The 15,763-nt window shown below is 39.6% G+C and overlaps 1 protein-coding gene across 2 annotated transcripts in view; it reads right to left on the bottom strand.

Annotated features, from left to right (window-relative positions):
* The window catches only part of Ric3 (RIC3 acetylcholine receptor chaperone), a 53,652-nt gene extending 42,266 nt beyond the window's left edge, over positions 1-11,386 (bottom strand). For both annotated transcript variants that reach the window (XM_055607433.1, XM_055607434.1), the window contains exon 1: positions 11,242-11,386. In XM_055607433.1, coding sequence (XP_055463408.1) covers positions 11,242-11,365 — 124 coding nt within the window. In that variant the 5' untranslated portion in view covers positions 11,366-11,386. The remainder of the gene's footprint in view (positions 1-11,241) is intronic.
* Between the last annotated feature and the right edge of the window lie 4,377 nt (positions 11,387-15,763).

Below are 15,763 nucleotides of genomic sequence, written 5' to 3'. Positions count from 1 at the left end.
TACCCACAAACAAATTCAGCTAACAAATTATATGTCCAAGTTTCTTGGCACAGAGCCTGTCTCATGCATCAGTGTACAGTACCAACACCTAATATATGACTTCATTAGTGTGTGCTTTTACATTTTACTAAAGTAATCATATGTAATACTGGGACTGGAGAGATGACTCAATAGTTAAGAGCTTTGCTGCTCTCGCAGAAGACCCAGGTTTGATTCCCAGCACCCACATAGTGGAACACAAATCTGTAAGTCCAATTCTAGGGAATCCAGCATCCTCTTCTGCCTTCCATGAGCACTGCACACACTCAAATACATAAAAATAACTCATACATACAATATCGCCTTGGATGTTTTGAAACTTTGTATTGTGAATAAAGGGTTGGTGATAGTTGTACAACATGTACTTAATGACACTCAACTGTTACCTAAATTTGTTTAAAGTTTAAGTTTTGTTGTACACATAGTCTACCACATTTTTTCAACCATAAGATTTAGATCTTTCATTTTAATACTTTATGATTTTTGCCCTAAATTCATTTCTTCTTCCTTAAATATTTTACATGTTTCAAAGTGCAAACATTACTCTCAGAGTATAACAGCAAATGCTCCATTTTAGCTCAGTACTAACTGGCTGTCACTGAGATAGCACCTTCTCCTATTCTGTGTTCTTCTTGCTTTGGTTCCAGTCTTCAGGTCACATGAACTGTTTTGACACTTGGTACTTGGCCAGAGCACTTGCTGCTGGAGATGGAACCGTTTGGCATTGAGACCTCTGGCCCTTCCCCATATAAACTACCAAGGCTTTTAGGAGGAGGCATAGTTAGTACATTCACTGAGGGGTAGAAATCAAAGCATGAAGCAGAACCTGAAGGCGTGATCACTGAAGATCACTACTGTTTTGAATCCTAAATGTCTCCCAAAGGCCAATATGTTAGAACCTTGGTGTCCAGGGTTGTGCTGTTGGGAACTGATGGACCTTTAAGAGGTGGGGACCTGGTGGCAGAGCTTTGAGTCACTGTGACTGTGGGAACCCAGCACCCTTCACTCTCAGGCTTTCTAGATCCTAATGCAAGAGGTTTTGCCCTTCATATTTTCCTGACAGAATGCACTACCTCATCATAGGCCCAAAATAGCAGGCCAAACCAATCCAGAACCTCTAAACCTAACAGCCAAAAATAAACCTTTCTCTTTATAAGTTGACTGTCTCAGATACTTTTTATCAAAATTAAAAAAAAAAATTCTGACATCATGACACACATGCTACTCAACTCCCCAGCTCTTTATTTTGCCTTTTTATCTAGAAGTGATCAGTATCTTAGCCCAGAAATGAAGTCATGCTGATATGTATAGCTCAGTTTGCCCATACTACTGACCAGCATTTTAAATAAATCTTAAGTTTATTTACCTATTCTCCAGATAAAGAACATTTAAATTATTTCCAATCTTTTAGTACTACCAAGTTTTATGTTATGAATAGGGTTTGTGGAAATTTTTACATTTGCTTTAATGAGGTTTGGGTCTGGCTCAGCAGTAACAGCACTTATCAAACAAGTGTGAGAACCTGAATTTGGATCCTTAGAACCCACCTAAAGCTGGCTTCAACAGCCTGTGATTGTAATACCAGCAGTCCCTTGATGAGATGGGAAGTGGAGACAAAATCTCCAGGAGCTAGCAGACCAGCTAGCCTGGCGTACCCAGCTGCAAACAGAGACCATGTCTCAAACAAGGTGCAGAGGAAAGACTGACACCTCAGTTCTGTGGCCCTCCTCCCATGTACTGTGGCCCATGCACGTGTGTGTGTGTGTCTGAGTGGAGGGGAGGCGGGTGTATATGCAGGTGCAAGTGTGAGAGTGCGCGTGCATGTGTGAGTACAGGAGAGTAGGTGTGCATGCGCACATGCACATATGCTACACTACACGTATGCATCATACGGAAGTAAACGAAAGGACAAGGACCAGCAATAGGTCAGTGGGCAAAGGTCCTTGTTGCCAGGCCTAATGACTTGAGTTCAAACCTCAGGATCCACACAGCGAAAGGGGAAAATTGGCTCCTGTACTGTAGCACACACCTTCTTACCCACCCCATTAAATATATAAACATAATAAAAATTTTTAAAGTAGGTGAAAAGATCTGAAAAAAAAATACAAATACTAAAGACATTAAAATTTATACTTTTTTCAATGCAGAAAGTAGCTGTACAAGAAACTTCTGAAAGTACTTAAATATTCAACAAAACATAACTTGACTCAATCTAGTTTATTGAAAGCTTCCCCCATAAAAAATGTTTATGTTTATTTGATCATTAAGTTTTCCTTTAGCATATCATTTAGATTTGTCTAAAAACCTAATGGCTTTCCAGAGTGAGTTTTACTTTTGCTTGTTAATAGCCACTCTACTGGTCATGAAACATACTCTAAGACTATTAACAAAAGAGCTTTCTGAAGAAGAGTGTTAACTATCTGCAGCATTTCATTCTTGAGCAAATAAATCAATAAGGAACTGGAATGTGTTTATATTTCTCATTAGAGCAGTTCATGAAAGGTCTTAATGGCGCAAATAAATCAATAAAGAACTGGATGTGTTTGTGCCTCTGCTAACTACAATTCAAGAGTGGTCTTAATGGCCAGGTCCTTAAGATGCAGAGGCTTCTGCCTACACACTGCAGCTGAAGCGGCAATACTTAACTCAACATGACTTAATGTGGAGCTGGGACAGCTCTGACAGACTCTTCCTTGCCAGGCTCCTGCAAGGTTCCCATCTCTTATATTCTCTGAGCACTCCTTCAGTACAGATATCTGAGGTTTCATAAGGAGAACAAACATAGTAAGACATCTGTCCTTAGGCACTTATATACCAATATGTAAGGCATCAATTAAAGTAACAAAGTAATATGTGACATATAATGTATACGTATGCATTTCTCTAGCTCAAAGAAACCAAAACTCAATGAGCTCTGCACCACTCAAGTACATAATGGCAAAAGAAACTGAGCTATTGTTCCAGGGAATGAGTTTCCTGGAAGTGGCCAGTATGGAGCTGCCCTTTTAAAGGCATGGCAGCCATATTCAGCTATGTGACTGTGGGAGCAGCAAAGGCTCCCAGCTAGGGCAGGTGGTGGACAAGACTCTGCTGATGCCAGTTCTAGCATCTTGGAGGATTTAACTACCTTGATGCCATTCAAAGTCTGATTTAACTAACGCTGGACAGTGTTAGCTTGATGCAGTGTGCTGAAGTTTATGTCCCACAAAAGGTATCTGAGGTAAGCAGAGGGATCATTACTGTGACCAAGAAAAATGTGTATCCTTAATGGGTGTAGCAACAGGAGGAGGAGCTATGTAGTGCAAGCTCAGAAAGACAGGCTTACAAAGTTTTTTTTTTTTTTTTTTTTTTTTTTAAACAGAGACTCAATTCCACAGCATGAGACCCTAAGAGGAAAGCTCTTAAAGTACAACTGTGGCTGGGCATTTCAAAAAGTCTCAGTAGGTAGGGAAGAAAGGTGGAAAAGTAAATATAAATATAAAGCAAAGTCAGCAAATAAGGCCCTGTAAAAGGTCAGAAAGATGAAAAAATGCAGAAGCAGTTGGCATGAATGACTCAGACTTAAAAAAGCTGAAAAAGGAGGCTATGGTCCAAAGCAAGTTAAGATCTGCAAAAATACCAGCAAAAGATACAGTGTTTTTAGTGATGTGTAGAGCAAAAGGGAAACTTGACTGGTGATTTAAAAAAAAAAAAAAGCGATGCAAAGAAAACAGAACTTCTTGGCCTTTAGTTTCTGTGCAGTCTATCAATAGGAGAAACCTTCAGGTTAAATGGATAATTAACAATACTAAGTGGGGAAAGTTCCAGAAGAAGGCTCATTCCAATATTCATCAAATAATTTCTACCAATAGAAATGGGAAACAAAACCACTGAACTAAAGAAAACTTTATGAATTACAAAAGATGAAGTCTGAAAGAATCCAGATAATGATTGCTGCATTTTGAAGAATAGAGTGGCTGGTGGACTCTCCCACTATAGAGAAACAGGCATGCTGTAATGCTCCAGCAGATCCTGAAAAGAATTCTTCCCTGGAGGACTAGGAATATGGGAGGAAAGAGCTATTATATATTCATCTCTGGTAAGAAACCTGTACATATATATCAAAAAAAGCACAAAAACATGTAAAGAATAAAATTCACCCATAATCCTACAGTCCAGAATACAACAGCTGTTAAAATGTGGATGTATTTTTTAATGAATACATATTTTCATTTTTGTTTGTATCATACAATATTTTCAGCTGACTTAAAGCTCTTTGCAAATATATATTTTATAAGATCCATAGCATATAACACATGGAGGCAAGACCAATTATGTAACTGTAAAGAATGATATAATTCAACTGGAGAGATAAATCAGCCATTAAAAGCTAGGATCACAACCAAAAATATAAGAATGACACAATTAATGGTACTGGTTATAGCTCACAAACTCTTAACAGTGGAAAACAGGAAGTATGAACTAATTCACTCATTCTTCCGTGTGTTCAGTAAATACTATCTATAATATATACACCTGGTCTACAACTGGACATATAGCAAATGTAGTAGACAAACAAAAATCCCTGCCCTCATTTCTAAATGGTAAAAGAGACAATAAAGACAATGATAAATACTGAGAAGAAAAATAAAGCAGAAAGAGTATAGGTAGTAATTCAGGAAGCTAAGACTTTAATGAAGTAGCAGGAGGTCTACAGCCATAGTCACTTTGAGCCCTGCTGAGAAGACAGCAGAAGTCATTTCAGTGAAGACAAGGAAAAAAAAAAAAGGCATATGGATAGGCCAAGGAAGAGCCCTTCAGACAGAAGGAACCATACATAAAAGAGCCTTGAGGAGAGAGCATGTCCAGGATGTTCAAGAAACAGCCAGGAGATGGCCAGTGTGACCAAAACAACATGGAGAGAGTACAAAGCAGAAGGAACCAGGGACAAAGGCATACAACCAGGCTTCAGGTCACATAAGCCTTTGCCCCTTCATCCAGCGAACCTGGAGGCCACTGAAGGGTTCTGAGAAGGGGAAACTGTGTGTCAACTTGGGCTTGAACAGATCATTATGGCTATTGCATAGACAACAGTCTGAAGTGGAGGGAGTAAGCAGGCAGAGGAAGATGGACCACAGCAATTGAAAGACTAATAACTACATGAAGGCCTTCCAACTAAAATCTTTCTGTGATCCTAAAAGTAACTGCTAATAACTGATACATTTTTAAAATAACCTAAAGGCTCCAGCATAAAGGCATTCTGATCACAGTCCAGGGTGAAGCAGGGTGGTATAGACACTGAACTATTCTACTTTTGCTTGTGCTTGAAACACTGTAGCAAATTTTTCTTTTTATCAGCATGGTGAAATAAATTATAAAGACACTGAATTCAACAAGGAATTCCCTTTAAAAAAAATCCAAGAAGCAGAAGTGCCAGGACAAATTTAAATAGCAAAAATGCAACAGAGAAAACTACAAAATCCCATATTTGGTTCCAAAATGCCAAGTGAACAGCACAAAATGGACAAAACCTAGATGCTTGTTACAGGAAGCAAATAACCTGGAGGTTGTTTTAATACACTACAGCAACATCATCAGAGACTGCCAAAAACTTGCAGCAAACTCAGTCCATAATTTTTAAGAAGGAAAATGGAGGAAGATGTTTGCTTCAGGAATAGGCTGTCTATACCTGCTACTACCTGCAATTCTAGAAACCCATTCTAATGCAGCCTGTGTTCAGCCATCTCCAACTACATTATGTAAGGAGGGAGGTAGGAAGCTAGAGATGCCATAGCAGGAAGAAATAACATGCTGGAGAAACGAGTAATAAAGTCTTGTGGTCTTTCTTCTTCCTTCTCCATTCCCATGAGGTGAGGATATCAATTACTACCTGCCTCACCTAAGGCTAAGAACAGTTTGCAATGCTTCCCTCTTCTCCTGTTGCTTCTACATAAAAACATCCCTTGTAATTGCTCTGCCTCCCAACATGGGTGACAGGCTTCCTTGCCCTGGTAACAATGCTTCCTCTGAGACCAGGATATCCAGCACTCATAGCATTACAAGTAACTTAACTCAAGACATTAAGATGAAAGGCTATTTTCTCCAGAAAAATGGAGTTGAGGTTAGGTGTGAGTAGGGGGAAAGAGACCCCTGTTTCCATGGACAGCAGGATGTGAGCATGCAATGCAGCTGTTGCAGCTACTGTTCATACCCTAAGGTGGGAGACAGATATGGATGAGTCACAATGAGAAAAAACCCAGAAATGATAAGTCACAGTATAAAGCTGAGTTCTGATGAGACAATCTATGACTTAAACCACCCTGGGAATCAGTTCTAACATTCTTTTAATTTACACAGTAAAATAAATCCCTTCCTGTCAGACAACTCAGGCTCCATCTTCTCTCACTTAAAAGCATGCTAACTGATGAACTCAAGGACACTGACTTAGTGATGGTCATGGTATCACACCTGGCTATGACAACAACCTTCTCCTAGAACATTCTCCATGTAACTTCCACACCACTCTCATTCTAAAACTGAATATTTTTTTTCTCTTATAACTTATGATGATTTGGATAAAATCCAGACTCCTCAATTATAGCAGAAAAATATTTCCATGTGGTCTTATCTCCATCAATGTCTTTGGTGTCAGATCTCAAAACTCTTATGCCTTTTTCAAGACACTATATTTGCTCTACCAGAAATTCCCTTCAACTGGATGGCTAATGACCGCAACCTGTGTGTCATTTTTCATTACAGGGTTTTAAGTGAGAGGGCCAGGAGATGAGAGGATGAAGAAGACAGGGAAGCTGGGGTCCAGAGGGCTTGCATAAATGATGCTATAAGAAGTATAGCATCTTATATACAGTTTTTCCTGAAAGGGAAAATAGGACAATGTCAGAAAAAAATTATCATATAATGGGACAAAGTAAGTGTAAAGCTAATCTAGCTATGTTTCAAAAGGGGAACATAGGACATCTCAAGTGCCTTGGGACTGATAACCACAGAGTGACTGATAACCCTTACAAGAGTTGGGTTCTCAGGATCTTAAACTGCAGCTTCCCCAATGCCTTGGCCCCAGGCTATTACTGGTTCTCCCAAACATATTCTTGGTTTAGAGAGGGAGCTGTGTTCCTTCTCCACATATCAGGGAGTCAGAGGAACCTCAAGTCAGGTCCTAGTCCTCAAAAGTTAAAAAAGAACAGAAAAAGACAGAGAGAGAGAGAGAGAGAAAGAGGGAGGGAGGGAAGGAGTGGGAGAGGTAGAGGGAGAGAGGGAGAGAGAGTCTTTAGAGTTGCCTCTTCATTTCAGCCAAAGAATGCAAGGTTGGTTTATTATTTAAAAACCAATTAATGTATATACCATATCAATGGAATTAAAAGCAAACCACACAATTATCTTGGCAGTAAAAAGGGCATTTGGTAAAAATCAGTATTCAATCCATGACCAAAAACATTCAACAAACTAAAAACAGAAGGAAATTTTCTTAGTCTGATAAAAGACAACTGAGTCATCTCTTACCCACACTATATTTAAGGGTACAAGAAAATTCTTCTTACGATCAGAAACAATATAGAATAAAGGCACTTATCATGTCTAGTCTATACTGGTACCAGACTCCAGTTAGTCCAGTTAAGCAAGAAAAGAAACAAAAGAATGTAGATCAGAACAAAAAATAAAAGTATCTCATTTGAAGACAAAATGATTATGTTCAAAAAGCTAACACACAAGTCAGCAAGTGGCAGAATACAGGCTTAATACATAAGCATCATGTATTTATGGTCTAGCAGGGAACAATCTCAAAATAAAAATAATAATTCAATTCACAATATAGCATAAAAGAATATAGGGGTATATTTAACAAAATAAGGCTTAAATGCTAAAAGCTAAAAGTTCTTCAAAAGAAAAGGATTTAGATAAATAAAAACCTGTGCTCACAGACTGAAAGCTTAACATTGGTAAGACAACATTCTCAAAACTGATTCAACACATTCCAGCAAAATCTCGTCTAACTTTTGGCTCTTTGTTTTTATTGTTTTCTATCAGGAACCAATGAAATGGTCAATAATTAACATTGAAATGCTGGTCACAAAACAAAGAAATCCTAAACCATCTTACAAAAGAAAAAACTTAAGGGACTGAAACTTCCTGGTTTCCAAAAAGCAATGTATAGCCTACTGGAACAGAATGGAGAATATAAGTATGAACTCATGTTTATAGCTGGCTGAGTTTTCACAAGGGTGTCGAAAACAACTGAATGAGAAAGAGCAGTCTCTTCAATAAATGGTGCTAGAACAGCTATATGCAGTTGAACTCTTTCCTATCATATGCCAAAAAAAAGAAAAAAAAAAAACTTCAAAAAGGCCCAAAACATAAACAATAGATCTTGCAAAGTAGGAATAAATCTTCATAAGACAATGATTTGTCTTAGACATATCTGACATGAAAAGCAACAAAAGAAAAAAGCTGAAATTGGTGAAAATTTAAAACTTCTTTTGAAAAAAGTAAACACAACACACTGAATAGAAGAAAATGTACGAGCACGTGTAGCATGTAGCAACATGTACAACTTAACCAATTGACAACCTCCCCACTCATGAAAGATAAAAGACTTGAGTAGATGTTTCTCTACAGAAGATACAGAAAAAGCAAACACACACATTCATTAATGCCATCAGTTAGCAGAGAGATAGAAAAAATCTAGCCCAGTGTCTATACCACCTGTGAAGTCCCATGAGACCAAAGAAAGGTAGACAGACCCAGGACTGCAATGTCATTAATTTGGGACTTACTGACACACATGTGGTTGTCAAGACAGCAAAAAAGACTGGTGACTCTCCATTATCCTTGTCAGAAGAAGGGAGCTTTTGTAACCACCAGGAAATGATGTTTCTCCAAATCCAGGAACACACCATGTCTGACTCTGACTCAAGCTAATGCCAAAGATGGCATGCACACTCTCAGCAGCACCAGGCTCTGCTCATATAGTTCCACACACCAGTCTAAGCTTTTGTCTACTACCTGCCAGGAAGTTCACTAGCATTACTCAAGGGCAATCATGGTCATTATAACCCAAGATGGCCACAGTAATTTCAACCTTGACCCTACAGTTGGTAAAATGTAGCGAAATCAGAACCTTAATAGACTGCTGGTAGGCCTGTAAAGTGGAAAGGTCACTTTATTAACTATCTGGTGATTTCTCAAAAAGTAAAATGCAACAATAGGACCAGGAAATCACACTCTTAGTTCCAATCACACACGTATGCCAACACAGAAATCTTTAAACAAATGGTAGCATTATTCCTAAGAGCTGAAAGGTAAAACAACCCAAATATCCATCAACTACAAAGAGATCAGTAAAAATGTGATCTATCAACACAATGGACTATTATTCAGCCATTAAGAGGAATGAAGTACTCGCTAGAAAATAAATTAATCTTGAGATATACTAGTTTAAAGAAGCCAGCAAGAAGGGTATAGATGATCCTACAGATGCAGAAAAAGATGACTGGAGTCATCTAACAATGGAGAAATGAGTGTGGTGACAACAAAAAGGTACAGATTGCCTTTAGAAGGTGATGACATGTTATAAGACATATTGGGCTAATGGCTACACAACAGTGGATATGCAAAAAAAAAATTGACTTGTGTGCTAAAATAAACAAATTGTATGGTAGATGCATTAGATTCAGAGGGGCGGAAGAAGAAACTTCTCTATAAAACCTCTGTTAGGTTATAACAGACTGTTGCATTTGCACATCTCCACTGTTCCAGGTGCAGGCCAGAATGAATAACAACACTTTGGTACATACCTAGTAACACATCTGTTTTCCTCTACTAAACCAGGCAAGGATTTGACTCCTGTTCTGTGGAATTCGGTGAGTGTCTGAACACTGTGTGTATGACATGTGAAGGATGTACCGTAACTGTTAGTTAAAACTACCTTTAAAGTGGTCCTGAGGGAAGCTTTACTTTAACTGGGGTCAGCAGGCAAAGTCTAAGAAGGGTACATCTGAGCAGAAAATTGAATGATGAAAGGTAGCAAGAGATGAGCATTTCAGGAATGAAGAAAATGGAAAAGGCAACACCCACAGACGGGAACACTGCCCACCAGTCCCTGGGTTCTCAAAGGAGAGTCTCGTCTACAATGCACTCTATCCCCATTACAACACTGTGAAGTAGGAATGTCTTCCACTCACATTCAACAGCACTTCTTTACGATATTTCAACCAGGTAAAAAGAGGTTTTTAAATTCTTCACTGCTCACGGTCATGACAGTTTTACTCTTTTTCAAGACAAAAACCACAGATAGGAAAAAAAAATGAGCAAAACTTTTTGCATTTTGTAATGATAGAAGGGGGGAAATGACAACTTTACAAGCACAGCTCATCAAACACATTCTGTGGGCAGAATAATGTGCTCAACCTGCCTTCAGCCCCTGGAGCATGGCGTTTTGCATTTATAGTATTTTTAATCTCTAACGCTCCTGGAGGATGGAGACAGCCAATATGCACAAATTCAAAGAGGATTACAGTTCAAAGGGAGCTGTCCAGCAACCAACAGGCTGAAATCAGAAGGTTCACATGGCTCAAGGATATTACAGGGATTATTCACAAGACAAAGTTAACAGCAGAACTTTGTGAACAATAGCAAATTGTTCCAGTCCCTTCTCCCAGCATTCATGTCCATGCATTTACAGATTCTGTAAAACTGCCAGAATGTAGTAGTCAAAGGGGCTGATTTTGAAACAACACACTCATGCCAAAAAACAAAAATTAACAGGCATGAGGAATACAGGAACTTGTTTAACTCTACTTCAGGAACAAAACAAAAAAAATTTTTTTTTAATTATTAAAATCTAGATGTTTTTGTTGTTTTGAGATGGGGTCTTACTATGTAGCCCTGGCTGGCCTGGAATTCATTAAGCAGACCAGGCTGGCCTTGAACTTAGTGATTATCCTGCCTCTGGAAGGTTAGCATTATAGGCGTGCACCACAAATCCCAGCTCAAACTGCTCAAAGAGGCAACAAGAGGCTGAAACAGTGAGCGCCCAAAACCAAGATGAAACTCCACTACCAACTAAGGTGCCTACAGACGCAGAGCAGAAAGGCTAAACCTACTTACTCTAAGTTCGGGCACAAGTAACAAGATGACACGCAAGCCACTTAGGGGAAGGGAGTGGGTCTGGGAGGCCAAGACTGCCTGCGACCCGGCGGCTCTCACCTTCGGGGCTCGGCGGCGAGTCTGGCCTCTTCCCGCGGGACAAGAAGGCCTTGGGCAGCAGCAGCGACACGGCCAAAACGAGGCCCGAGGCCAGCGCCACTCTCTGCACAGTGGAATACGCCATGGCTGCTTACCGCACCGCCCAGATCGGAACCGGAACCGGAACCGCAGCGCTTGCCGGCTCACACCGACCCGCAGGCTACGCGGACGGCGGCGCGCGAGGGACAAGGCGAGCGTGCCCTCCGCTCCGACAAAGCGCCCCCAGAGTAGTATGGTGTGCGCCAACCGCAAGCTTCTACCTTCCAGCTCACCCTGCGTCCGGCTGTCGCCCAGGCCTGGGCATCCTAGTACCTACACCTGACTGTTTTGCACTTCTCCCCATCCCTGCTCACCACCCACCCCCAAAGCCTTTCCTCGTTTGTGGGAGGAACTCACTTCCATTCATACATTTCACTTCCACACTCCATCTGCAACCAAGGGCAATAAAACCAAAATTTAGCACTCTTAAGCGCTCGCCATAGCTTAAAGCCTTCCAAAACCTACCATTACCTTCAGAATGACATCAAACTTCTTTCTCTGACCTCAAGGTCCTGCATGATCTAGTCTTAGCAATGCTCTTTAGAAACTTGATGACGCATTATTTGCTACCAATTTTCTGGTTTCAAGTGGACTTTTGTTCATCCTGTTTCTTCTACCTGGAAAATTTCTGGTTCATCCTCACCTGTCAAAAACCAGGCAAACAAACAAACAAACAAAGACAGCTTAGAACAACCATTCTTAAGAAACTTTTTCAGCCACACTCATCAATTGTTACAAAACCTTGGCTATATGCCACCTGTCTCTATTCCTTTAACAAATGCTCTTTTAGCTTTAAACTACACATCAAAATCTGAATTTAGCATTACACGGTGTGGTCAATCAAATGGGTTCCTCTGAGAAACTGGTAGGTAGCTAAACAAAATTTTGAACTCTACAGTCAGCTCAACTGGAGAAAGAGAGAGAGAGGAAGAGAGAGGGGGGAGGAAAGGCTCTGCTGAGATGAAATTTAAACTCTTTAATTAATAGGCATACAGGTGAGAGGGGTTAGAAGGGGAGTTCAGGAAAAGCAAGCAAAGAAAGCTAAGTTAGGAAAGTCCACAGCGTCCTGCCTTGTTCATAGAACTGGCAGTAATTTATTTTAGCTGAACGTGCAGTTGCTGACCAGACATAAAGCAGTGAGATTGTAGATCTCAAAAGTGGATTCTGAAAAGTGTAGGGAGAACTTCCAGTTAAACATGGAGAGTGTAACATGTGTATTTTTTTTTTTTTGCTTTTTCCTAGACACCTCCAGAAATGAAAAAGTGTATAAACCTACAAGACTAAAGAGAGGATAGAAAACAGGATATCAGAAGAGAAGGGTAAAACCTGTGTAAGGTACATAGCAACATCGTCCAATAAAAATATAATCTGTGTAAGAGGGGTTTTTCTAACAGTCACATTAAAAGGGTTAAAATAAACGTGAAATCGATTTAAATAAGCTTTATTTAAGTTGATACAGCCAAAATGTTATTTCGGATTGTGTAGCACTAGTCAGTCACATTTTAGTGACCCAGTAGCTACATGTAACACCAGCTACCAATTGGATCGTGAACGTGTAAAACATTAAAAAAAAAAAAACTAATTGGTTACAAAAGGAAAGACTGAAGCAAATTAAAAATTAATTTGTTCCCAAGAACCTATAAATTCTAGTAATTAGAAACACTGGGTATCTTCGAAGGTCGGGACATGGCATGCAACTGAATAAAGGACTGATTGAGAGTCTAGTTAAGAAATAGATATACAAGCTGGGCATGGTAGTGCACACTTTTAAGCTCAGCACTTGGGAAGCAGAGGCAGGTGGATGCCTGTGAGTTCAAGGCCAGCCTGGTATACACTCAGAAATACATAGTGAGACCCTATCTCAAAAAAAAAAAAAAAAAGTAAATATCCTTCAAATACCTTTCCTACAGGTGTTTATCCTTGTGGGAACCCTTCAGACAGCCTTCCCAATTTGTGTCATCCATGCCAGTAAAAACTATTAAGTTCTTACAGTGTTCTCAGGGTCGCACATATTGCCCTAGTTACTTCTCTCTTCCTGGGATAAACTCCATGATTAAAATCAGCCTGGACTAGGAAACAGTAAACAGTTTATTTGGCTCACTGTCTATCATCAAGGGAAGCCAAGGCAGGGCATGAAGCAGAGACCACAGAGAAATGCTGGCTTGTTCCTCTGCTTGTTCAGCTACTGTTCTTATTATATAACTCTAGTCCACCTGCCGAGGGATGGCAACCGCCCCAAAGTGGGATGGGCCCTTTTATATCAACTACCAATCAAGAAAATGCTTCCACAAACACACCTACAGAAAAAACTGATGGAGTCAATTCTGTAATTAAGTGACTCAACTTGATGTCAAGTTGTCAAAAACTAACTAGAAAACATAACTCAATTGATTGTCCTAGTAACTATATGAAAAAAGAAATTTTATATGCCATTTGGGAGATGAGAAAACAAGGCACAAAAAGCTTAAGAAACTTGCCAACAACTACCTGGTATAAATTAGAATCTGTGATTTCAACCTAGGAATACTTATCCTAGAACTACCAGTTTTACTCTCTGCAGAGATTAGACCACAGAAACTGAGTTTATGGGTAACAGGAGCAAGTTAGGAAGCAATTACTGAGGGAAGAAGGCCACCAAAAGATACAGGGGAATCTGGAATAATCTCCCAAATTTTAGGGTGTGCAACTGATAGGCATTGATTCTATGTAACAAAAAAAAAAAAAAATTCAGAACAGAAACAGAATAAAGTTGTTAAGAAGATCATGAATTCAAGTTTTGAGTTTGAAATTCCATGAGGTACTTGCATAGAAATATCTAGAACATATGCTCAGCTTAGAAGATATGTGTAAGCTGAAGTCAATTGGTAATATAATCAACAGTAAATTAAACCAAGCAGAAGATGACATTAGCAAATGTTTGTGGAAAGTAAAAGGTTAACAATGGAAATTTAGTTAACAATCCTATGTCAAAGTTCCCATTTGTGGACAGAAATGGGCAGATGAAGATAATGACCAGGTTGTTAAAAATCGTAAGTTAAAACCTTAGAAGATTTGAAGGTAATATGTATAGAGATATAGCAAACAAGTAGTTTATAAAGATTTAAGGATCTCTCTCTCTCTCTCTCTCTCTCTCTCTCTCTCTCTCTGTGTGTGTGTGTGTGTGTGTGTACAGGTGTGCATGCTTGTGTGAGGGTATAACCAAATGCATGTGGAGACCAAGAGAACAACCTCAGGAAACTTCAAGTGTCACAGGAACACTGTCCACTTTATATTTTGAGGCAGGGTCTCTCACTGGCCTTAGAGGTCAGGAAGGATAGTCTAGGAAGGATAGGTATCAGGCCCTAGAGATCCATCTATTTCCACCTCCCAGCATTGGGCCGAAAAGTATGTGTCACTATGTCTGTTTGCTTGTTTTTATTTTGTTTTGTTTTTAACAATTTTTGGTAATTGAACCTTGTTCTTCACACTTGTCAGAAAAAGCACTTTACTGACTGAGTCATCTTTCCAACCCTTGGAACCATGTTTTTGTCATTGTTAATGTGGTGATAATGGTTTGCTTGCTTGCTTCTTTAAAAAAAAAAAAAAACAGCTATTTGAAAGTATTGAGGAAGGTTGAATTGTACATTCCTAGGCCTTGAACCATAGTAAGACAAACAGATCTTCTTTAGGAAAAGCATGCAAGGGAAACAGCCCAGGGGAAATAGCCAAGTATCCACCAGAACAAGAAAGTTAGGGTAAGTACAGAAAAGTTAGGGTAAGTAAGTGAAGGTGGTGGAGGATAAGAGGTGAAATATGTTATAGTTGTATGAGGAGAGAGTACCATGTGAAGATGAATGAACCGGTGGCTTAAATTTTAGTCAGCAGCCACAGTGGATGGACAGAGATCACATTAGGCCAGGGAAGTTGCCTAGTGAAAATGAAAACACAAAGGTATAGTCCAGAGTCTCTAGCTGGGTCCACATTCGGTACTGCTGCCAGAGGAAGTATAGTCCTGGAAGTGACAGGAACCTGCTCAGGGGTTGGAGGTGATTGGCTGTTCCAGTGAAGTCCTGGCTGGCTGTGTTCTTATGGATTACAGCATCCTGGATCCAGAAGTATACTGTAATAAAAATCCTCTGGAAAAATGCAGGTTTTATTTTAAACCAAACTTTTAAAGTATAGTATAGAACTAAGATCACAAGTCTGATAGGTATGAGCTAAATTCTGAACAAAAGACAGGGAAATAAAGCTGGCAAGTCAAGTCCATTTTGTGTATGATTTGCGTGGAAAGAAGTGAATAAAAGTACACTGTTGATTTGGGGTGTCTGGGGTTAAGAAGGCCTTCATTCCTTCTTTATTTTTCAAGGACAGAGTCTTACATAGCCCCAGCTAGCCTAAAATTTGCCATGTAGCTGAACTTCCAGTCCTCCTGCCTCCACATCCTAAGTACTGGATTATAGGTATG

The sequence above is a fragment of the Psammomys obesus genome, unplaced genomic scaffold (genome assembly GCF_907164565.1).
Source record: "Psammomys obesus unplaced genomic scaffold, mPsaObe1.curated_primary_1811, whole genome shotgun sequence".
Taxonomy (NCBI): domain Eukaryota; kingdom Metazoa; phylum Chordata; class Mammalia; order Rodentia; family Muridae; genus Psammomys; species Psammomys obesus.
The sequence above is the reverse complement of the archived record's forward strand: the minus strand, read 5'-3'. Positions and strand labels throughout refer to the sequence as shown.